Here is a 25,182-nt window from a genome sequence, read left to right as displayed (position 1 = left end):
CTTGCTGTAATTTTCTTTTGTTCCACAAAGCATAGTAACCACTAATTATTGATGTAAAACAAAGAGTAGCTGTAGTACCTGGTGTGTCCCTTCTCCAGCTGCCTGCCCAAAGCAGCTGTGACTGAGTGGCTGTTTCACTGCCATTTAGCTGTGCTGAAGTGGTGCAGGACAGCACCCCTGAGGAGCACCACATCCCATCTTTAATCACCTCAGCCTGGAGGCTGCTCCCATCAGATCTCTGCAATCTGTGACTCCCCAGCACTCAGTTCCTGCTCAGGAAGCAAATGCAGCCCTGCAGCATGAAGCAGGATGGTGCTGACAGCTGAGTGAAAGGAGAAATACAGAAGTGCATCTGAACAGCAACAGATCTGTGTTTTGTGCTGAACAGCTGACAGATGCACAAGGGTTCTTTCAGCTGCTAACTGATCCATGTTTTCACTCCTCCAGGGCCAGGCAGCCTTTCCCAGCACAGGGAGAAGGTCATTCCAGCTTCTTTGCATCATCCCTGTCTGGCTGCAGCAGCTGTGCAGGGCTTTTGTGAGCACCTCCTTCCCCCAGGGGTGCACTGCCACAGGGGCACATTCTGTAACTGCAGGTCCCTGCACTTCCTTTCTGCAAAGATCAACTTAAGGCAGCTTCACATAGGCTGGGTTTGATATTTAAGATGCATAAACTGCAATGCAGCTTTTTATTCATGTCATACTGTGCCATCAGCAGCAAACCCTCAATTAGTTTCTCTGGACAGTTGGATCTTCACCTGTATCCATACCCTTTGACATAAACACACAAGGGAGTGCATGTCACAGAGATCAGATGTTCTGCAGGTGATCAGTGACTTCATTTTTAAATTACAGACAGCTTTGATTTGCCCGAAAGGATTGGTGCCACTGAAGGACTGAGCTGTCACTCCCAGCTCAGTGTGCTCTTACACAAGGAATCCAGACAAACAGCTAAAAACTGGGAGCTCTGTAATCCTGTCTGCTCTCCAAGAGCAGTAATGATTATCAATATTTCAATATTCATTGGGAGATTCAGTTTCCTGTTGAAATATGATCAGAATTCTTCAAGGATGGAGCTCTGAATGAATTGAAGGTCCCCTGCTCTGGGAAGGGGGGTTGGAACAAGATGTGCTTTAAGGTCCCTTCCAACCCAAACCACTCTGATTAACCTGATAGTGACCAGGGATAAAGGACATTTTGCTATTTACTAAACAAAATCCTGCTTGGTGCTTATGTTTGCTTCCTTGATAAGATGCAGTGTTAACCTCTCCCATTTAAGAGCCTTCCTGCTGCTGCTGGGGTTTAGACACAGCTGTGGGTTTATGTCAAAATAAACATTACCACATCATTTCTCTTAGGGTTAATCATTAAGCATCATTTCTGTCAGTGCAGAACCTTCCAAAGGATTTCAGCTGCTGGCAGAAGTGGTTTACAGGCTGAGTGGACATGAACTTCAGTCCTTGCCTCTTAGGGTTCCTGCTGTTCTAGGAGGGAAACTCCCTGGATCCTGTACCTTGGAATGCACAGGATTCCAGGGCACAGCCTGGACTGCAAGGTCTCCTGTGCAGAACAGAGTTTTATCTGGTTTTCTCCCTGAGAAGGCATCATGCCAGCCACTTTCAGACCACAGGGCTGGGAGCAGACGATCCAATCCACTTCCTCTTCCCTCCTGAGCAAAGTTTCAAGATGAGTGTTACAGCATCTGCACTCCTCATTTTCAGGATGACAGCACGGTTTGTTACCTTCCTGATATGAGTATGCACTTGGCACGATTCTGAGTAGTTAAGGAAGTGCAGATCAAAAATCCCAAGCACCTTGAGCAGTATCTGGTCCTTGATCACAGCCCCAGAGCAGGAGCACAGCTGAGCCCTCTGTCCCTGCAATCTGAGCCCTCAGCCCACGCCAGGGCTGCAGCTCCTGGCAGTGACCTGATCCCAGTTATCTGCTTGGAGCAAACTTCCCAGGACAGCAACAGTGCTGGGCTGCTCAACCGAGGGCCTTGCACAAACAAAATAATTGTTAATTGAGTTCTGAACCATCCTGACAGCTGTTAATGACCTTTTTCCATACAGCAGTATGCTCCACCATGCCTTGGCACTGCAGCTGCCTGGGGGAGTGCACCAAAATCTTACTAAAAAAATTCCCTGTCAATAAACTAGGAAAGAAATAGTGAACAGAAATTCAGCAGATTTCTGAACAGAGTCTTTCTCCTTCAGAGCCCCAGTGTGCCCCTCACAGCTCAGTGTGCTCATCCACAATGAATCCAGTCAAACAGCTCACAAGGCTCTGAGCTTCCCTTCATCCTCCCTCCTCCTTTCTTCTCTGAGTGCAATAATGATTATCAATATCTCAATATTGTGCCACATCATGCTGTGTCCTGGGATAGATTTTGCTGCTTGCTGGGCTCACCTGGACCCCAGTGGAGGCTGGTGTTTGGTGAAGGGCTGCCCAGGCATTCTCCTGTGTCATCTTTTCAACATGAAACCACTGCAGAAGGAGCTGCCAGGTGATGGATTTACATTGTACTCAAACTCAATTTTCTACAGCAAAGACAACACTGGCAAGGACCAGCATCAGTGCCAAGGCTTTTGTTAATCCACAGTCACATTCAGATCCCAAAACGAGGTTGCTTTCAATTGCTCCCATTTCCCTTCTCACTTGCTAAAATTCCTCTCCTTCCCAGTGAGGAATTTTATTTTCAACAAAACAGTTCAGAAATTTACCCTATTAGGTCTTAGGGCTCACAGTTCCATCTGCCATCACTTCCATGACTCTTATTCAAGTGGAATCATGCATTAACTTCAGTTTCTAATGAGGCCAGTATTGCATTTTCCAAGTCCCTAAAATAAGCCTACGCTGCGTCCAAGAAATTCAAAGGAAGTTGTGTTTTTCCATCAATAAAAGTCTTTGGCATAAACAAATGCTTGATATTTTATTCAAATATGTACAAGATTTCTAATCATCATCACCCTGAGGATCATCTCCCTCAGCTGCAGAAGGCACTTCCTAAAGAGCAGCAAATATCTCCCCAGGAGAAGCCCATTTCTGGACATGATTTTCACTGCAAGTGGAATGTAACAAAGGGCAAGCTGCCTGTGGGGAGAGCTGTCAGCTCCCAGCCCTCATTCTTGACTCCTTCATTGTCTCTCAGAGCTGCCTAGAATTTCCTAATTGCCTAGAATTGCTTTTAAAGCTGTCTAGAAGTTTATAAAGTCTTCACTTATTGCATTTGAGTGTAGAAGTTCTACATAAATTCATTAATAAAGATTCTGTCTAAAGAGGAGCTGTTGTAGTTGACAAGGTCGTGATCAGTCAAGGGCTGGACTCAATAATCCTGGAGGCTTTTCCAGCCTAATTCTGGGATTAAGTAATCTTTGAAAACACGATTGCCACGTTTCTGCTCAGTTTTGTTCCAGTTGAACCCAAACACCCAGGCCAGGTTGCTCACGAACACGAAGGTTCTCCAAGCGCTCTCGAGTCGTGCTGGTTTTTCTTCCCTCAGCAGGAGCTCCAGGCCAGGTTTTTCCGTGGTGCCATCAGCCAGGGCTGTGCTCGGGTTGCTGTCGCTGGGTGGCTGGCCCTGGGGGGTGCAGCCCTGCCGTGCCTGCCCTGCCCGGGGTGGCTCAGTGGGGCCCCGGGGCGCGGCTGGCGGCGCAGCGGAAGCCCAGGTTGGACGCGGAGCTGTCGGGCGTGTTCTGGCTCCGGGCTGCACAGCGGTACCTGTAGCAGTAGGACTGCACAGCAACACAGAAAAGGAACTTCTTAGCACAGCTGGGGCTCCTCGGGCAACAGCTTGTTAGATTAACAGATTAATTAGTTAGATTCATACGGCAAAGCGCTGCCATCGCTGTGGGACAGATCGATGAAGTGCTACAGATGGAAATCACTGTGTTAGAAATGAGGGAATCCTGCACAGACACCAGCTGACACAAAAACTGGAATGAATGGCAAAGTGTCTGATAAAGTGTCAGCCAAGAATCTCTCCTGCTCTGGGAAAAAGCCAAAACATTCAGCTTGCCTCAGAGGCTGAGCTGTGTATCCATGTGCTAATGCCCCACTGGAATGGACAGGTACTGAACATTTCCCTGAATGGGGTGCCAGATTTTTGGGATGGGATGTGAAAAGGTGCAGCTTCAGGCACTGTCAGGTCTGAGGGGGAGAAGAGCACCAGCACACAAAGATCAGTCTGAGCTGATGGCAGGCACCTAATAAAGAGCCCTTGTACTAACAGTAGTCAGTGGTTTTGTCTTGATGCACAGCCTAGTTTTATCACCTACAAAAAAAAGACTAGGGCAGACTAGAATCTTCACAAACCCTCAAAATGGGTCATGTTATTCATCACTGAAGAGCCTATTCCAGTGTTAATTTAATCAAAACTGCTAATTAACATCTGACATTGATTTCACCTAAGAAGGAAATCAGTGTAGAAAATGGGATCTCACTGCAGAAAATTTAATCTAATTATGAGAGTGATTTGCCAGCCACAGGCTTTGCAAGGGAAGAACAGGACAGCTTTAATGAAACAGGAGATGTACAATGAGGGCTTTTAAGCACTGCATGAGCAGAGTTTAAAACACTATTTTGTGTCATGAACAGCCATCACTCTGTGGTGACACCTTGGCAGTTTTGAAGGATGTTCACGTATGCCACCAACAAACATTTCATCTCCCAGCCAGCTCTGCAAACACCCGATATCATTGAACCATGGAATTGTAAAAGGATTTGGGATTTAAGGGCCCTTAAAGCTTATCCAGCCCCAACCCCTGCCCTGGGCAGGAACAGCTTTCCCTGGCTACTCAGAGCTCCATAACCTTTCTGGATCAAAAGCCATTCTAAAACTTAAAAAACAAAGTCACATTCCTACTTTCTGACAAGTATCACTCAAGCTCTATCATGAAAACACCATTAGAAGCCTGCATCAACTTTAAGTTCTGCATCTAAACCCCATACTGATTAAAAAAAACTTACTTGTTTTAACTCCAAGCTAAGCAAAAAGAGGTCCTTGAGAACATCAGGTGTTGCTCTTCATAAATGCCATGAAAGCCCTTGACAAGCACGCAGGCTGCCAGGAAACTGTCAGAGGATCATGGCCAAGTGCTTTCAGAGGGAAGAGGAACAGGAGGAGAGCACAGGAGTTACCTTATGGCACATGTAGGATCCACCTTTCTTCACTCTGTCCGTGCCCGAGGGCGGCCCTTGCTGGGGAGGGAGGGAGGGAGGACACTGGTCAGTGCTCAGGAATAACTGCTCATTACAGGGAGTAGGGAGATGGGGAAGGAGCAATCAGAAATATTCCAGACACACATCTCAGTGGTGTCTGAAGCACACAGCTTGAAATAATTCTGCCCTACAGGATTTGCAGGTGACAGTAACTGTACTCCCTCCCCACTGCTGAAAATATTTAACATTCCAGGTGCTGCTCACTGATAATGCCTGGGAACAGGGGGGTTCCTGTTGGAGAATTTTGCTCAGAAATGGCTTAAAAGGCAGCTGTGAGGAGCAAATTCTCACAGCCTGTTTCTGTAAACAGCTAAGTTCTCAAGTCTGTCTTCAATAACATGGAGGCCTTGAGAACTTTCATAACAGGGTGAGAAAATAAATCTTGGATTCAATAACAAACCACAGGTATTGAAAACAAAAGGAGGGGTTAGTGTTTGTTCTGTAGCCTATCGTGAGCTCGAGTTTTGCAATATGTATGGCCTAATTAACACGGTTATAAAAACCTGCATTTTGGATCAATAAAACAGAGTTCCATGCCGATCAACAAAGATGGGTCGTCTCCCTTCACTTCAATAGGTTCCTAAGAGGGTTTTACCAGGAAGGAAATGAGCTCCAGCTTTCCTCAGTGACCACCCTGGTCACACCTGCCATGGATCCCACTCTCCTACCCTGTCTCAAGGGGTACACTTGTCTCCCACCCAGGTCTGCATTACCAGGGGTGATGTTCTAGAAGAATCGACCCCAGAAGTGCATTTGTAACTGAACATAAATCCCAGGGACTGTCAGAAAACCTTGAGAGTTGATGTTGGTACTCCAGCAGCTCCTGCCTGCACCCCCTGAGTTTGACAGCTTTGTCTGAAAGTTCACTGCACAAATTGCAGCAGCTTTATGTTTACTGCCAAAATTTACACATGTGAAAAAGAATTTGGCATTTAATGGCACACAAATACTCAAGGAAAGGCACACCCTGAGGCAGCATCCGCTCCTTCCAAGCCTGGGTGCTGCTGCACAGCCCAGCCCTGCTCCCACTGAGGCCTCTGGAAACTGTCCCCAAACAGCTGCAGGTGCATGCACAGCCCCTGCTCTGAGATAAGGCTCCAGCCAGCACAGTCATCACCCAGCCTGGTAATCTCATTGCAAGGGAAGCCAGCAGAAAGCTGACCTAAAAAAAGTCCATGGGAACAAGACAAAGCAGAACAATGGGGCTGGGGAGCAGGATTTCCCCTAAATGCTGCAGGGCTGAGCAGCAATCTGTGCAACTGGCTCCAAAGACACTTCTATAAATGAAGAGAACATTTTTGATTAGGGTTAGAAAGCTCTACATCTGTCATGTGTCAGCAATTCCAAAGGGCTGACCTGCACTGAGCAGTGTGTGAACCAAAGGCTCAGAAGTGCATCTTTTTATTAACTACAAAGATCTTCCACCAGGCCAAAATTGAGCATCAAAGGTTATTTGGTAACAACAAACCAATTTAAATTGACCCCGACAGCCTCTGAAGGAGAATTACAGTCCTGAAAGACCTCACCTGCAGAAAAATGCTGTACTGTCCTCCATAAATCTGTTCCATTATAAAACATCATTCTCCTATTTAAAATCACTGAAGGTAAAGGGTTTATCATAAACAACTGGCAAAGATGTCAGAAAGCCAACAGACATCAGTAGCAGCATTTGCAGTTAACATTTGCTTGTGCACATATCTCACTGATAGATGAAGGAAACTGCCTTGGCTGTGCTTCCCCTCATAAAAGCTAATCTCAGCCCAGCAATTAAGGTCACATTTGATTAAAACAAGCAAATCTCTGTTCTATCAAGCACCATTGTTTCATGGCCTGACCTGGAGAAGTGCACCAGCTGGTACTGAAGGGGAAGGACGTGGGTGCAAAGGGCCAGAGCTGTCCAGACTTTGATCCCAGAATTAAACCCCAGAGTTTACTGTAAATTAACAAGGTTATTCTGTACCAGAATACTGCAACAGCCATATTCCAGTCTGATTACATAAGTGCTTGTGCATTCCATTACCAAAGCTCACAGAAGTAGGATTGTTCTTTTAAAAGTTACTAAAAAAAAACCCAGAAGTTTTTTTTTTCTTAATGAAAATAAAGTTGTTCTTTGATTACATCAAACAAATGCCTTCTGATGGTGCATGGTGATTTCCAGTGCACAGCCACACGGTCACTCTGTTTGGAGAGAAATCAGTTCCCAAACCATTCTGGGATTGTGTGACTGCAGTGAAGCACCTTCACTATAATTATTTATCTGAGACACTTTGGTGTTGATGATGCCAAGGCAGCAGCACTTCCCTGCTGGACTAAGGTGATGGTGGGGAACAAGTATCCTGTGAATTTTGCTCTGTTCAGCTCCAAGAGTTTGTTGAAGTTTTAAACCCACACACTTCAGGAAGTATTTAAAAATCAGGTGTTAACAATGAGGCTTTTAGAGTTTTTCATATGCAAACTGATTGTCAGAATCAACTCTCTGAGGCAGAACACTTCAAAGTGAATTCCAAAGGGGTTTTCTGGTTAAATGGGTAAGGAAACTGCATCTCCTCATGTGCAAACGTGTCCCAAAATAGCCAGGCTGCAGTTACCTTCTGAGACATTAGAACTGATTAGCACCAGATCTATCAGAGCCCAGCTCTTCAGTCTCTGCAGAGCACAGGGCAGTGTAACCTAAATACAGGCTGTGTTCTCTGGGCTGAAAAGACTGAATTCTTCCAGAGGGTCAGAGCTCAGGCACAGTTTTTTATCATATTAAGTTTAACACCCAAAATCTTCAAAGCAGCTTTCTAGCACTGCAGAGATCTGGGCTATGCTGGGGATTGGTGACAAGGAATGGATGAAATTATGCACACAGATTGTTGGGGGGTTCCATAATTGTCTTGCCTTCACAAGTAATTACCAGGAATAAAAATAAACCTGAAAGTGCTTTGTGAGTTGTTAGCAAATCAAAACCACAGTATTTGTTGGGGTTTTGAGTGACAAACTCTATATGGCCTTACTTGTCATATTCATAAATCATGGGATTTACTCATCCTGGATAACTGGGAGAGGAGCAGATCTAACACTGGAACTGGAACCTGCTGAGACAGAGCATCAGTGACCTCACACATCTCACCCTGCAGGAACCTCCATCTGCCTGCCATAAAGAAAAACAAAGATTCACCTCTCAGAGCCTGGTGACTTCTCTTAAAACTCAAATTTTATCACATGTTCAGTTTAAAACAAGCTACCAAAAGCCAGAAAGATAATTCATGATGGTTTGTTCTCTGCCTGGGAGGGGGAAAATAAGAATAGCTTGTAGCAACATAAATGAACTAAAACCCTTCCTTTTTTTAAAGAAGTAATTCCATAAATGATTGATTTCTGTAATATGAGGCCAGTTAGGAAGAATTCAATGGGTATTCTAACCAGGGGTGAACAACTAACCAAACACCAAAACTGCACCAGAGCACTGCAATTGCAGCGTGGATGAGCTGCGCTGTGATGCTGCCAATCCCCCACCCCAGGAGCACAGAGCAGAAGTTCTCCCACAGCCAGGAGCCCCTGATGTGCCAAGCAAACACTCACAGGGTTGTGGAGGTCCTGGGGGGAGTGGTGCACAGCCCACCAGTCCGATGTCCACTCCCAGGCGTTGCCCACCATGTTGTAGAGGCCGTAGCCATTGGGGGGGAAGGCAGAGACCTGCACAGGAAGGGAACACAGCTCTGAGACACTCCAAACAGGCTGGAATCCTCACACCTGTCTGCTCAAGGTGCTCCTTAAGGAGCCCCAAAGGCAGGCACCAGATCAGCAGTGCAGCCCTGGAACACTTCCATATCCTGCAGGGAAATCAAGCAGGACGAAGGCTGTGGTCACCTCTGTGTCCCCAGCACCCTGCTCCAGTGTGACACAGCATCCCCTGGCTGGCTTTGGAGACTCAGGCCCTCCAGGGAGGCACTGTCTGAGCAGCAGGCACGCCTGGCATCAGGGACTTGACCCCACTCACAGCTCCCAGACTCCCTCCCACCAAGGAAAAGCCAGCTCCTGCCTGGGCAGACTCCTCTTCTGATGAAACTTTTGGACTTACTTAAATACCATTCAATAATACATTCACATTCTTGACTGCCTTTAAAATTCAACTCTGGTTGTTATACTAGACAGGCAGGCCCAACCTTTCCCCAAAAGGGAAATTTAATTTCTCTTAAGTTATTGTGTGATTTTTGAGCTCACAAAACTGCAAGGCCAGAAGTGCAGGCAGAAAGTATTTCAGCTTCTGACTACAAACAGACTGGGAGGGGGGAAAAGAGGTCAGTTTGAGAGGAACTAGAAGTTAAAATGAAAGTAATCTTTACTTTTCAATTAGCTTGTAAAAGAGTCCCTTGATAACATTCAAGCCTGCAGTGAAATTTAATGTAACTTAAAATCTCAAATGAAAGAGTGCAGGGAAGAAAAACAGCCATGATTCACCCTCCTGAAGACAGCCCTTAATTTTAGGAAGACTAAGATCATTTCCACATGCTGGATTGTCTTTGAGACACACTTACAGGTGCAGTCCCCTTGTAGCCATCCTCTGCTGTGTTGTTGGTGGGGAATTCTCCCTGCCAGATGTTGGCATAGTGCTGCCCTTTGGGCTGCAGTTTGTTGCCCCATGGGAAAAGCCTGAGGAAAGACAAACAGAGCAGCTGTCAAACGGTTAATTAAAAGTCAGTTTATAGAATCTCAGACTAGTTTGGGTTGGGAGAGACCTTAAATCCCACCCAGTGCCACCCCTGCCATGGCAGGGACACCTTCCACTGTCCCAGGTGTCCCCAAGCCCAATGTCCAACCTGGGATCCAGGGGCAGCCCCAGCTGCTCTGGGCACCTGTGCCAGGGCCTGCCCACCCTTGCAATAAATACCATTTTCCTAACACTCCATCTAAACCTCCCCTCCTTAAGTTTAAAGCCATTCCCTGTGTCCTGTCCCTCATCCCTTGTCCCCAGCCCCTCTGCAGCTCTCCTGGAGCCCCTTCAGGCCCTGGGAGGGGCTCTGAGCTCTCCCTGGAGCCTTCCCCTCCCCAGATGAGCAGCCCAGGCTGGCTGCAGAGCGGTTCTGGGGTAACCTCCCCTGAGGAGCCCTCCCTGTGCTCCCAGCCCTCTCTCACAGGTACCTGCTCTCCAGCCCCCCTCGGCAGCCGTACTCCCACTCGGCCTCGGTCGGCAGCCGCTTCCCTGCCCACCTGCAGAAGGCCAGGGCATCATTCCAGGACACATGAAGCACTGGGTGGTCCATTCTGGAACAAAACGAGCAGGACAGGCTCCTCAGGGCACCAGGCAGACTCAGGGCTGCACAGCACAGTGTGACACCAGCCAGGGGCACACGTGACTGACCAGTCACAGCTGCACCAGGTGACTTCACAGCAAAGTTACTTAAGGAAAGGCAGCAAAGTGCTGGAAGGGAAATGCAGCCATCAGAGGGAAACAGGAGGAGAAAATAATTAACTTCTGGTTTGTCTCGTGCTGCTGCCACCTCCAGCTCTGCAGTTATTTATGGTTTGTGGTTTCTCAAGGGCAGCACCCAGCACTGCCCAACCCTGCCCTCTGGGGGAGCCTGGGTTTGCAGAGCCACAGGAAAGCACTGGGAACCTGCAGCACCAGCACTGCCAAAGCAGCCTGGCACAGGGCACCCTGCATCAACCCAGCCTGGCCAGGGCACCCTGCATCAACCCAGCCTGGCACGGGGCATCCTGCATCAACCCAGCCTGGCACAGGGCCATCTCAGCCTGCAGGCAGGATGCTCAACAGGAAAATGCACTCTGCAATTTCATGGTGACTGTTCTCCCCTCCCCTGTGGCTCCTCTCCTGCTCTGGGTGCTGTCCTTGCTGTCAGCTGTGGGGCTTTGAGGGAGAGGTGACAGGAGGAAGAGTCTCACCAACTTTATCAGCTTTTGCAGCACCCTGTCCAGGAAACTGAACTGCAGAAATTGAGCTGGGAAGTGACTTTCCTTGGGTGCTTTAAGCAGTCACAGTTTACACAAGAGCCCCCATCTTTAATGGGGTTTGGTTCCAGGACTGACATTAAAATCCTTGTCCCTTTTTCCAGAAAAACACAGAAAAAATTGCCCGGCCATTCTTGCAGAATCCATCCAAGCCTCCAATAGACCAAGACGCTCCCAGAGCTGAATGTCCAGGAGAGAGAGGAACTTCCTACAACTTCTCTTCCTGCCCCATTTAGGAATGCAGTGTATCCCTGTTGACCCCTGGGGCCATTTCCAGTTCCCAGCAGCTGTGCCAGGCCAGGTCTGCACCAGCCCAGAATTTCATGGCAGGTTTCCAGCTCCTGTCTGCTGCCTCTGACCTCAATTCCTGGCTCCCCCTAACAATGCCTCCAGCTATTATCTCTATTTTTGCCTCAGATAATTCTTTCCTTGCCCTTGGAGAGCAGATAACTCGTTACCGAGCATTTCAGCCATCAGATGATGGTGCACTAACAAAGTCCTGTCCTTAGAGGACTCAAAACCCTACTAGATCTAGGCTAGAGAGTCTGATTTGATTTCAAAATGCTGTTAGAAACTTTCACTAGCTGATGAAGTGCCAACTTCATTGACACCCACCTAGTCAGAGGAGCAGCTGCAATGTTATAGGCCCCAAATGAAGCCAGTAATTTGATTTTCTAGGCCTAAAATTCATCCCTCTTCAGAATGGAAAGGAATTGTATGAAGACAAGGATCAGCAAGCTTTAGGGTTTGTGCAGGCAAAGTGTGGCACTAACTGTATGAAAAAGCAGAGTTTTCCAAAGCATTCAGAGGTTCTACACAGTCACAACTGCTTTTTCACAGAGTCAGAATACAGTGGAAAAAGCACAAAACTCCTCAGTCTTGTGTTGCCAGAGGAAGAGGCTTCCAAATCCCACAGGAAGAGTTCAGAGTGCCCAGACTCCTGAGTGTGCACAGTGAGGATTGATTCCTCCCCTCCAAACCCAGGTCAGGAGTTTGTGACCCTGGAAGATGTGCTGTGCTCCCTGCTGGCACACAGACACGAACAGCAAACACTGAGGCTCAGTCAGCACAGTCCTGACAGACCTTTGTGCTCTCCACCACTGCCCATGGCCATGGAAAGCTGCTTGCAGCCCAGCAGAAGGTGGCAAACAGCCCCAGAAGCAGCAGCCAGCAGGTGCCTGAATAAAGCCCTGTCCTGCAGCCCCATCCTGTGGGAGCTGGGACATTCCCTGGGGTTTGTGATGGGATGGGTGCCCATGGCTCACCTGCTGGAGATGCTGGAGTCGGGGCCCTCAGGGTGCCTCCAGCTGGCTCCTTTCACAGGCAACCACCAGGGAGCAGCTGCCACCTGCAAAAGGACAAGAGCAGCAGGGAAGGACACAATTCCCAGCTAAGGGATGTGCTGAAAGCCACCAGATCCCTCCCAACCCAAACCAGCCTGTGCCTATATGAATTTCAGCTCCTGCCTGGCTTCAGTCTGATACAATCAGAGGAAAAAAAACCCTACAATTTTGGCCTAAAGAGCATTTTCACCCTAATTATTTACTCCCTGGACTCAGTGTTTTGACATCACTGAAACAATCCCTGATGATGCCCTTTAGCTGGGGGTCAAACACTCATCTTGCAACACATTTGCTTTCCAGGTCATTAACCCATCAGCTGATTTTAAATTATTTGCTCTCAGCTTCCAGAAGGTGGAGACAGAAGAACCACACAAGGGAAGTGAAAGCATGAAGTCTTTCTCTTTTTTTTTTTTTTTCCCCAGCTGGTTTGCTGGGAAACATCACAAAGCCAAAATCTGTAGCAATGCAGACATTGAGTAGTTCTCTCAAACCAGAAGTCCCAAATTTGGTGCTTCAAGGCCAAGGAGTTTTTCCTGGAAGACATTCTTTAGGGATTTCTTCTATAAGGCTTACTTCAAAGCAATGCTTAACTGTTCCGATTCATATTCACTTACAAATACTTATTTTAATAATGGGGCCTTCATTGAGGCAAAGAAAGGAACATTTATGCCACCCATCAACAGTGGGTTTATTGCAGCAGCTTCCAAACTACTCCTATTACAGAGATAATGCCTATAAAGAACAAAAATCAGAGAAAATAAGCCTGGAATGCTTGAGGAGGTAAACAAGCCAGAGGCTGGTTAGTCCTAGCCTGACTTTGTCGAGTGTTATTCACAGAGGTAGGAAAGGTGCCAGGAGTGTTGCCCTTTAACTCACCAAACCTTCAGAGCAAAGACCAAAAAGTCACTGCAAGCTGGTGTTGAGGAGATCCAGAATCAGTCTGGGCAAACAATTCTAACAGCAGCTTCTAGGGGGAAGCTGCATCCTTCAACAGAACGTGTAATTACATGTGTGTGGGACAAGAGATTACCTGTGTCACACAGAGATTGTCGAGAAAACTCTGGTCCAAGCCACACATCAAATCCCTCGTGTGGATATTTCAGCAGCAAGTGACCAAACACACATCACCCTGGGTTTGGAGCCTCATCAGGCTGTGCCCACACTCCCTGATAGCCTTTCCCTCCTCCCCTCCCAGCACACACAGATTGCAGCACATCTGGGTATGGAAAAGCTCCCTGGAAATCAGCAATCCTGGACTAAAGCTTCAAACCCCAGAATGAGACCTTCCAGCAGATCCTCTGCTCAACTTCACAGCACTAAAACTTCAGAGTGATGGGCTACTAAACTGATACAACAGTCAAGAGGTTTAAAACTAGTCTGATTTAACCAATTCCTTGCCCATATTGAGGTTTGACCTTTAAACTACACTGAAAATAGGACAGAAATCCAAAATTAGCATTTTACAGCTATTTAAGGAAAATAAAAGAGCAGCAGAACCACTTGCTAAAGCTAAAATCTGAGAGATCACAAGAGAGATTTCGACAGTTTCTAAGCACAACATATTTTTGTAAATTAAACTGCTGGGTTTTGGATAAAAACATCTCTGCAGGAGACTGCAAAGATTTACACTTTAGACGACTTTAATTTTGGAAAACATTTTTGTGATGCAAAAGAAAAAGCAGATGCTTTCAATCAGGCTGGTTTATTTTAACCCAAGAAAAATGTCTCTCCCCAGGAAAGCACTGCGTGTGCACAGCTCCCGGCTGTGGCTCTGCTGAGCCCCAAATGGCTGCCAGGCCCTGCAGAGCACCCAGAGCAGTCACACATGCAGGGCTGGGACAGGGACAACAGGCAGAGCACACAGAGCCTGCAGGAATTACCTGGAGACTCAGCCAAGGCAGCCCCTGGCTCTGGTAACATACCCTGAGCTGCTCCTTCCAGAAATCTCCTACCTGGAATCCACAGCTCTCTCCCAGAACTTCTCCCAAGTCTTTAAAGCTTTTAATTGTTCTAAATCTAATTAGCAGAAGAGCTAATTAGACAGAGATATTACAACATCACAGTTAATACAGCCAAGTCCTCCCCTGCCAATAATGAGCTTAGTTACTTTCATAACACTTCACGTTCTGCTTCCCTCCAAAACACGTTCTGTGCACAGGCAACAGATTCCTGCTGTCCAAACAGCAGCAGATGCTGCTGAGCAGATCTTGAATCAGAGCACAACCCCCTTCCTTTTGGGTAATTCTTGCAGCATGTCACCTGTGCCAGGTTACCCACACCTGCCCTGCAATGCTGGTGCACAGGGAAGCATTCCCAGGGCAAAGCAGAGGCACAAAGGCTTGGCTTGGTCTGATCCAGCTGGACACGGGGATTATCCTGCTCTCCCCTCCAGGATTAAACCTTGAGAACTCCCTGTTCTGCTCCTTGCAGACCCAGAGAACTGTGAAAAGAGAGCCCAGTGTGCTAGCACTGGGAAGAGCTCAAACAATTAATTCCAGCCCACGAGCTTTGCGCTGGGGCAGAGCAATTTGCAGAGCTGGAGCCTGAGCTCCCACTAACAGCCTGCAGAAAACTCTCCTCCTAGGTATTCCATTTTCCTTTCCAAGTGGGCTGGGACAGCCTAGCTTTAATTGCTCCATTACCTCACAATGTCAAGATTTTTAAACTACTTCACAATTAGCTTGAAGAAAATTCCTTCCTAAATCTATGGAGAAAAGAAAATTAGAGTGGGGACCATCACCAAGTGAGTTTCATTGTCAGCATTGCTGCTGCTGCAGTAGGGGAATACCCCAAAAACCACCCCAAAGGCACCCAGGCCAAAGCCATAACAGCATTTATTATTCTTGCACTAACCTGTCACAGGCCATGTTCGAGAGAAAAACAACCCCCACTTGAGGAGCAAATCTCAAATTCAAATCAGATTTATGTATCCCAAAAATTACCAAAAATAAACTCAACAGAGGAGCTCATCTTGGCTCAGGCTCCAGCATTTCCATCAAGTAGCAAGTCCCCTGAAATAACAAAGCTGTGGATTTGAACTTTAAGGCAGGCCCACAAGATATGACAAATTCATGCTGCTGTCCAGTCATACTGCACCAAACATCAGCTTTTTTTGTGCTACAGCATTCTAATGCTATTTTAATAGAGTATTTTAAAATACTCCAGGTCAGGATAAACAGCTGGAAAAAACCAAAAGTGACTGCAGAGTAAGAACTTCAGAATTAACTGTGTTAAAAGAGACTTTGAGTGAAAAGCAGCCCAAGTCTGGAAGCCACTTTAAAACTCATTTATTAAGTGATGGATTCTTAAAAAGTTCTTAAAACCATTCCAGTTCAGAAGCTGATTTAATAGGTTACCACTTGTTTCAATCAGATGGTGTTGAGCTCTGTACATCTTTAATATGCAAAAGGATCTTGTTAGCATTGGTAGGATGCGAGGAAAAATTTGTTATTCAGTAAAGAACAGAATTTTTGGATGAGGTTTTATTTTATTCATGTAAGGCAGATACACATAAATCTCTGACAGTTCTTCCTGCTCTAAGCCAGATCCTAAACCTTGAGCACTGATTAATGAACTACTGAAGAAAGAGGCAGACAGAAAACAGAACATTTTTAGTAGGGTGAGCAGTTTAAGAAATAAAAATAATTACTGTGCAAAGGATCCACTTCGGTGTCCCCACAGAGAACAAACCTGCAGTAATTATGGACAGGGACTGAGCCAGGACTGGGAAATGCTGCCCCCCACAAACAGAACTCACAGTGAGCAGAGGATTTGTCCAGCAGGCAGCTCACACCTGCATCAGGGCTGGACTGGTATCTCCAGAGGTCCCTCCCAGGATTCTGTGAATACCTGATTTTGCCAGCTCCTGCAATTCCCATGCTATTTATTCTATCAATTAAAAGTCCCAGCTCCCTCAAAGCTCTAATTACAGAAGAACCTGTTCTCACTCTTAATTTCTAATGCTAATGGCCTCCCTCATGAGCTCAGGAACAGAAGCAACAAGGGGGTTTGTTTAATATTGAATATTATCTGCCTTAAAATCCAGCATTTTACAGCAGTTTGAAACTGCACACCAAGGAAAGGCAGCAGCTTTAAAATATATTTAATTTTACTCTGTAAGTCATCAACTACAAAAAATATTTCAGACTTGACTGGAAACAAGCACTTCTATGAAGGGACCTTTTCTTTGCAGCAGGAAAGGTCATTGAACCTCAGTTCAGGCAGTGTAAAACTTCACAGCCCTGTCAATCCTCCAAGAAAAATAACCACAAATACGTGATGCTCAAATCCAGTCAGATTCATTAAGTGCAAGTTTTGGAATCAGAAGAAGCTTCTTTTGAGGAACTGATATTCCTGGTGAAGGCAGACACCTCTGGAAGTCTAATTTCCAGCCAACATCTAAATCTGCACTCCAACTGGTCATTTTTTCCACTAACCAAGAGCACATGAGCTGTAAGGAGAGGAGATGTGCACGGATTTATCCTGAGGCACAAACCATGCTGTGCTTTAAACTGCAGCTCTGATGACACAGGCTGATGTTCCTGGCAATTCCCAGGGAGGATTCCTGCACATCCCTCTCGGCAGTGGGAGCAGAGCACAAAAACCCACAGAGGAGCAGCTCCATCTCGCAGCTCCTCGCAGGGAGCAGCTGGAGCAGTGGGGGCTGCAAGAACAGCTCACCCTGCCCACACTGGCACTGCTGGCCCACCTGCAGCCAGGGCTCCTCTCAGCAGCACCTTGGGGTGTTCAGCTGAAATGCAGAACGTTTCAGTTTGGGGTTGTTGTGAAACAGGCAAATTGCACAGCTCCAGGCCACTGCAGAGATTTCCATACAGACAGGGATGAAAGCAGCATCCCACAGTTCTGGATTGGCCAGAACTTAGTGCTGGCTTGAGCTGCCAGTGAGCCAATTCCATTGCATTCCAGACCCAAAATTCCATACCCTCACAAAGGCAGCACACATTTGTATGCTGTCAGGCTCTTCAGTGCAGAATTTATCTGGTGTTGAAGCAAAAATTAATTTTTCTGCCTTCCATGAGCCAAGAACAACAATGTCCCCACTAGTGAGCAAAGACTGAGGCAGCACTCCTGTTGTGCCATCCATGGCACCTGAGCAGCAAGGAAACTCCTGCAGGGATTGGCAAGAGCTCTCAAATCCCTCAGAATAAAGTGGAATTATGGAATGGTTTGGGTTGGAAGGGACCCTAAATCCCACCCAGCGCCACCCCTGCCATGGCAGGGACACCTCCCACTGTCCCAGGCTGCTCAGAGCTCCATCCAGCCTGGCCTTGGGCACTGCCAGGGATCCAGGGGCAGCCAGGGCTGCTCTGGGCACCTGTGCCAGGGAACAATTCCTGCCCAATATCCCGTCCATCCCTGCTCTTTGGCAGTGGAAGCCATTCCCTGTGTCCTGTCCCTTTCCAAAATCCTCTTTCACCTCTTCTGGAGCCCCTTTAGGCCCTGGAATGGGCTCCAAGGTGTCTCCAGAGCCTTCTCTTCTCCAAGCTGCATGTGAAGAATTTAAGATGTGAAGCTCTCAAATCTTTAAGCCCTCAAAATAATCTCAGCTTCAAAGGGCCTTTTCCCCTCACCCCACAAAATCCTTTTCCATTTGAAGGAGCCCTCCCCAGTTCCATCAGTAACTCCCTCATCTGGCACAGCACCAAATCCTCCCTCAGCCACATGACCACCACAAACTTGGAGGCCAAAACTAAAACCTGAGTTCCCAGAAATGTGCAACAATTCCATCCCTGGCTGCTCCCACCCCTTTTTACTGCTTCCCTTCCAGAGCTGAGGCCAGCCCACATTGCTGTCAGTGGCTATGTGGAGCCCACCTCAGCTCCAGGAAAGGCACACCCAGAGCTCCAACAATCACCCTGCAGCTCAGCTGGCTCACTCCTCAGCAGCCCCAGCTCTGCCTCAGCCAGGGCCTTTGAGGCTCTGCTAAATCTGCTTTAAGAACTGGAAAACACAAAGTGGCCAACCAGAGCAAAACCCCCAACAGACACACAGCTCATCATTTCTCAATTATTTCATTTGATACTTCCACTTTCACCTTTCCCCAGTTATTTCACAGCATTTGAAATACTGCTTTAAAAATTTACATTGCTGTTGCTCTTCCCCTATATTCACATTTACATTTCACATCCCTGGGTTTCACCTGGAGAAAACCCTTGTCAAAACACTGCTGAGCCACTGAGGCAAAGGAAAACCACAGCCCTTTCTCCCACTGGTTGGCTGGAGGGATCTGCAGTGCCAGTAACACACCAATATTTATATCTTATTTCTGCTTTTCATCTGGTAGTTCTGATTGAAGAAGGTGACTTTTAACAGCAAGTTTACCTTTAACAGCTCCAGAAAACCTTCAGAAAGCAGCAGCCAAAAAAGACCAGTTTGGGCTCCATCCAGGCCTCTGGCACAACCCTTGTCCTGTGAGCACTGCAGCCAGCACTGGGAAATTTGGCTGACACGCTCAGGAAAGTGGCTCCAACACTTTGTGTTTACAAAATTGCCAAGGCTGAGCTTACAGCAGCATTCTTGGGGTTTGTTTGTTTGTTTTAAAACACAGACACTGATTTAGGGATTTCTGCAACACAGAGCTACACAGGAAAAGGAATTTCTTTTCTGTTGGGATGAGCCATTCATTTTTTTTAATTTGTATTTTTTATTATTTTTATGAAGGCAGAACAAATCCATGGATGGATTTAGCATCAGTTATGCTGGTGGTGGGAACTGCAATTTAGCCTTATTTCTCCCAGTGCACAAATGCTAGTCCTGAATTAAAAGATTACAAACTGCACTTGTAATCTTCCTTCCCTGGCAGCAGAAACCCAAACCCCACGTTCTCTGCCAGGCCCTCAGAGCACACACTCACACAGGGCTTCCTGGAACCTCCCCTCTCTCAGGCTGCCCCTTGAAAACAAAAATCAAACTGTGCCCACTTCAGAGCTGAGGGGAATTCTGACAGGAGGGGGCTCAGGAGGTGATTCTGTCCAAACCTGTGCTCAGAGCAGATCAGCTCACCCAGGAGATGGCAGGACGCAATCTGCTTATCTGCCAGGAGTGCAAAGGGACCTGACCTGCTCAGCAGGAGGTAAAGGAAGCCTGAGGAAGGCTCAGCAACATATTCACAACAGAAAAAGAGGAAAGAGAGGGCAGGGAAGGTTCAGTACACAAATTTCTTTCTTTTTAAATCAATATTCACTTTCACTCAACAGGAAAACTGGATCAGCTCCAGAGGAGTCAGCACTGCCCCTCCCAGGATCACTGCAGTGCCCAGGGGGATGAGGGGAGCTGGAAAAGCAGCAAATGAACACAGGATCCTCTAGAGAGGAGCAAACATCATAAACCCCAGCCACTCACAACATAAGGGATCTTACAGACAGCTTGAACTTCTCAGGTAGGGGGCAAAGAGAGACAACAAGGAGTTGATACCAATTTTTGCTCATCAGGAACTGATGCTTTTAATTGTTTTTTTAAAGAAAAAGGACAGAGAACAGATGGCAAATCCTCCCCACTTCAGCCCACGATTCCTGGCCAAACACCTCTCCATAATCCCCGTTTTTGCACCTGGCTTTGGGGACACCACAAAGCTCAGTTTTCCCTGCAGTGATTGCCACCAGAGCCCAGGGATTGCTCAGGGAGCTTCCCCCTGCTGTGCTACTCACTGCTTGGTGGATATCAGCCTTCACTGCCTCACTCAGCATCCCCTCAAACACAAAGGAGTCACCAAACTTCTCTGCCTGTGGAAAGAACAAAGGATTCAACCATTATGTCATCAGAGGAGCGCTATTCTTGGAACCACACTGAACACTTACAGCTCTGTTTTATCAAGGATAAGAAAATTCAGAGAATCCTTAAGGTGGAAAAAACCTCCAAGGCCATCAAGTCCAACCTTTGACCAAACAAATTCCAATAGTGAATTTGAGTTCTCTTTCAAGGAAGCTGTTTTGGAACAGAAAAGAAGGGATCTTTTCTCTGAATGTTTTTGTTCAGCAGCCACTGGGCAGATGGCAGCTCACTGAGCTTCTGCACATGTTTTTACTTTTATTCATTAAAAATGCAGTTCTGATTGTCCCAACTGCTTTCAGATGCTACAGTCATCACTCTAATATGAAAGGGCATGTTTCATTCCTCTTGCTTCTCCTTTGGGAAGCACAATAAAAGACTTGAGCCTTGTCACTTACTGCTCCATCATCACTAGTACCACATTTAAAAGTGCTGCTACAACAATAGAGTTAAAAGTAACTCAATCATTATATCTAGCATTTATATTGATATAAAGAATAAAAAACACAAATAATTTCCATCAATCACAGTACATTATACCAAGAGAAAAAGAGGGAGGAGGTGTAAGTGGAGTCCTCAATGACACCAGCTGATCCATGGGGTCTGCAGCAGCCCCCAGGTGATGCAGTTCTGCCTGCCAGGGCTCCAGGAGCATCTGGATAACTCTGAGGCACAGGGTGGGACTGTTTAGGTGTCTGTGCAGAGCCAGGGCTTGGACTTGATGATCCTTGGGGTCCCTTCCAGCTGAGGATATTCTGTGATTCCACATTTAACCCATCACACATGTGCTCATCCCAGAAGCTGTTTGCTACAAGCAAGCTTTGTTCCAACTCAAATTAGTTAAACCTCCCTTTTTTCATAATTAGGGAGCTAAGAAACAGAAATAGCAGACAAAAGAAGCTCTTCATCCAACCAGAGGATCCTCCCTTCCAAATGAGAGCCAGTTCATCAAGTGAATTCAGCAAAGTGCCTCCTTGGAGAGCTGCTCCTTGCCCAGGTTCCACTTCCCTGAAAGGGCTGTCAGGGTTTGTCACAGCTGTGTAGGAACAGGCACCTGTCGGGAGGGATCTGAGCTTCAGGCACAGGGGCTCCTTCCTGGCAGGAACCTCAGCATATTCCTGGTCCATCGTTCCAGGAACAGGCACACAATTGTCACTGCAGCTGCTGCTGTCCCCTCCTGAGGCACAGGGCTCTCTGTCTGTCACAGCAGAGTTGTGCTGAGCCAGCCTGCAGAGTCCCTGGCCATCTCAGTTTCTTAATTCCCTTCTCCAGGTTTCTCTAAAACAAGGAGAATCTAACCTGGTACAAAGAGCTCCAGTGTTACAGCAGCCCCTTTGAGCCAGGTCTGACAAGCTCTCAGAGGTCTGTAACACACCTAAGGTAGCTCAGCTACCCTTGGAGGCATAAAATCAGCAGGATGGCTTCTGGTGCAGTGTTGGAAACAAAAAGGTTTAATAAAAGGCAAAATAACAAACAGAGAAAAACCGAGCCAGGTGCAGGAGGTCCTTGCTCTGGTAAAACACCTCACAAAAGCCATTTGTTTCTTTGTTCACTTCTTTTTCTAGTAAGTTGCCCGGGCAGGGCTTTTTGGCTCCTGTCCAATTGGCTATCCTTAAGTTTGAGGTGAAGTCCCCAGGGCCTATGAGGTGGCTTTTGCACCTAATCAAGGAGAGAAACTTCTGGGCTTCTTTTGGTTTTGAGGGGACAAAGGGGCCACTCTCCTATACTCCAGGACCCAAACACCAAAAAACCCCAAGCAAACCACCCCAAAAGCCCCTGTAGAGATCTGCTGGCCTCACCCAGGCTGCAGGGCAGATGTGAGCTCAGGTGACAATTATTAAACACAGCCACAAACCCCTGACTGCCCTTTCAGCCCAGGACGGCAGGGCAATTCCCTCTCCCCACCACCTTCAGCAGAAATCCTGGAGTGTGCAATTCCCAGACAATGCTGTGACATCCTTCAACAAGACACGGCTGGTTCCACTGGGAGTGTCCCAGGCTGAGGGCAGCCCCGGTGCCTCACCTCAGTGACGTAGCCCGTGGCGTTGACAAAGCTCTCGAAGTCCCGGTTGCTGACCTCGTACTGGTCCATGTAGAAGCTGCCAAGGTGCACCCTGCGGGCTGGGCCCTCTCCATCCTGCTGGATCTGGGGCTCCTGGGTGCCCATGGTGAACACCCCAGCTGGGATCAGCACCATCTGCACAGCAAACAGCCCAGGCAGGCACAGTGAGACACTGAGGAGCCCAGGCTGCTCTGCTCCTCACCTCTGCAGGTCATTCTGGGCAGCCCATCTGGGGACACAGCAGACAGAGCTGCAATGGGGACAATCCCCATTTTTCACAAGAAGTCTGGGTCGTGCTTGAGCTCCCATGAGGAGAAACATGCTGTGCTTCCTTTGTTACACTGAGCTGTTATTTCTGCAGTTACACAGGGCAGCAAAGGAGCAGACAGTGAGCTCACAGCAGCTCCCCTGCCTCTTCAGGGCACAAGAACGAGGATTTAGCATCACCTGGCTCATCCCATTCCCGTGTTCCTTCTCCACTGTAGATCTCTCCCAGCCACACCTAAAAATTCACACAACTTGTAACTGGCCCATAAAAAAATGCTACAAACAGCTTCTCCTTCAAACTGCCCCCATCTGAAGCTGGCTGTGTCCTCGTAACTTTCTCCACTGAGAAGAATCTGAGCTCTTACAGTCAGTCTGAAACTGACTCCATAAAAGGCCTTCAGGATAAATTTGCTTACATTTTTTAGGACTTAGGAAACGACAACACAAAGTTGCACCACTTCCTCCCTCGCAATCTCTCTTCAAGCCTGGGTAGCTGGAACGACTCCCTCAAGAGGTTTCCAAGCCAGGCTCAGAGCTCACTGGGCTAAAACCAGTGCAAAATTAACTCTTGCTGGCTCCCCAGTTCTAAATCCATGCTGGAAATAAACAAACCTGTTTGTGGGTGATGCAGAGGCCAATTCTTCTCCCACTTCTCTGCTGGTAAAGGTGTTTTCTAGCTGAGCATCATCAAGTTATGTTGTGAGCATAATTAGTAATTCGCTTTCATTACCTACTGCTGAGGCTGCCAGCTGCATGAAGGGTTAGAGGATTTTTTCATTCTCCAGACCTACAGTGAACTGCTCAGTTTGTCACACAAAATATCCGTCGGTGACACGGATGCCAAGCACAACAGCGATTATTCAATTCATACTCTAAATATTCTCCAATTCGTGAAGAGAGTTCCCCCCTGCCTGTTGCCCAGAGGCTTTTCCAGGCTGACGCAGCTTCCCAGCACCAGAACAGAGGCAGCAGGAGATGAATTCCCTCAGGTTTCCCGTTCTCTCCGTGAGGCAAGAGCGAGGTGGGGCCCGAAGCAGCACCCGCGCCCAAGCCCAGCTCCTCAGGGGCTCGCCCCACCCGCCTATAATTTAATTTAACTTTCCCCACAGCAGTTCCCCGGCTGCTTATCCTCCCCTCCGTTATCCCGGAGGAGGCCGTGCCCGTCCAGGGCCACCCCTCAGGTGGCCGAGCCCGCTCCCAGCCCCGCCGCTCACCGGCCCCTGCCCGCCGCTCCGCCCGCTGCCCGCCGCCGCAGAGTAGCGCCGCGCCGCCTCCTCCCGCCCGTCCCCGGCGGCCCGGCTGGCGCTGCAGCCGCAGCCCGGGGTGCCGGGGGTGCCGGCGGCCGCTCCCGCTCCCATGGCCGCCAGCAGCAGCGGGAGGAGGCAGCGGCACAGCCGGGCGGGCGCCGCCATCTTGGCGGCGGGGCCACGTGCCGCGCCTGGTCACGGGACCGGGAGCGTCTTAAAGGGGCCGCGCCGCGCCCTGAGGGGCGGGACCGGGGCTGTCCCCTCGTGTCCTTCCCTGTCCCCACTGTCCGTGTCCTCTCTGTGTCCCTCTCTGTCCCCTGCTGACCCCACTGTCCCTCTGTGTCCTTCCCTGTCCCCTCCTTGACCCTTGGTGTCCATCTCTGTCCCCTCCTGATCCCACTGTCCGTGTCCTCTCTGTGTCCCTCTCTGTCTCCTCATGTCTTGCCCTGTCTCCTCCTGACCCTACTGTCCTTCTGTGTCCCCCCTGTCCCCTCTGTCCCTTCCTGTCCCTTCCTGTCCTTCTCTTTCCCCTCCTGACCCCACTGTCCCCCTCTGTCTCCTTGTGTCCCTCCCTTTCCCCTCTGTGTCCCTCTCTGTCCCCTTGTGTCACCATCCACAGTGGTTCTTGCTGATCCCTCCCTGGACTCGAGCACCCTGAGAGGGGAGCTCAGCAATCCACTCAAAGATCTCAAATGGGACAGGAATGCCATGTGTCCATAAAACACCTCCAGTGTCCCCACAGGTACCTCACAAGGGCACCAAGGTTGTGCTCCCAGGCCCATCCCTGGAAGGGTGCTTTGGGATTGCCCCTCTCCAGCAGGGACTCACAATTCCTGGGTTCTCCTCCATTTCTCCCGCAGCTCGCTGAAGTTGTTGGAAACTCTGTAAAATCTTCACTTTCTTGTGGGAGCTTCTCTTCAGAGCTGTCAACGGAATGGATCTTCTGCATCATCCCCCACACCGAAATAAATCTTTACTCATCCTGCGGGATATTAATTCAAAATACTCAATGTAATTTTGGCTTCTACTTGCGGCAAAGAGAAGCACGATTGACGGAGGGGTTTGGTGTGTGTGAATGCTCAAAGGAGATGTGCTGCTCTGTGATGTTTTGCTGTGTAAAATGACAGTGCTGGGAGGCTTTTGTATTTGTGGGGTGCCCCATGGCAGGGAGAAATGAGGAATCTGACTGCATGTTCTCAGAAGGCTAATTCATTATTTTATGATACCATATTACAATAAAGAACGCTATACTAAACTATACTAAAGAACACAGAATGGATACAGACAGAAGGCTAAAAAGA

General features: G+C 48.0%; 1 protein-coding gene across 1 annotated transcript; it reads right to left on the bottom strand.

Annotated features, from left to right (window-relative positions):
- Positions 1-2,922: 2,922 nt before the first annotated feature.
- On the bottom strand, positions 2,923-24,046 carry SUMF1 (sulfatase modifying factor 1). Its single transcript, XM_058031737.1, has 9 exons — positions 23,849-24,046; positions 22,329-22,502; positions 20,185-20,259; positions 12,440-12,522; positions 10,347-10,469; positions 9,743-9,857; positions 8,787-8,900; positions 5,139-5,198; positions 2,923-3,733 (listed from the first exon to the last, which is right to left on the bottom strand). Exons 1-9 carry the CDS (start codon positions 24,044-24,046, stop codon positions 3,623-3,625), a joined length of 1,053 nt encoding a protein of 350 aa, XP_057887720.1. The 3' UTR covers positions 2,923-3,622.
- Positions 24,047-25,182: the final 1,136 nt, after the last annotated feature.

The sequence above is a fragment of the Melospiza georgiana genome, chromosome 11 (assembly GCF_028018845.1).
Source record: "Melospiza georgiana isolate bMelGeo1 chromosome 11, bMelGeo1.pri, whole genome shotgun sequence".
NCBI lineage: Eukaryota > Metazoa > Chordata > Aves > Passeriformes > Passerellidae > Melospiza > Melospiza georgiana.
Note: the sequence above shows the minus strand (reverse complement) of the source record. Positions and strands in the feature narration are given on the sequence as shown.

Coding starts and splice junctions, on each gene's coding strand:
- SUMF1 (XM_058031737.1), bottom strand. CDS start 24,046: ATGGCGGCGCCCGCCCGGCTGTGCCGCTGCCTCCTCCCGCTGCTGCTG. Junction 9,858..10,346: donor CGAGGGGGGCTGGAGAGCAG/GTACCTGTGAGA, acceptor GTCTTTCCTCAG/GCTTTTCCCATGGGGCAACA. Junction 3,734..5,138: donor GATCCTACATGTGCCATAAG/GTAACTCCTGTG, acceptor GTTGCTGTGCAG/TCCTACTGCTACAGGTACCG.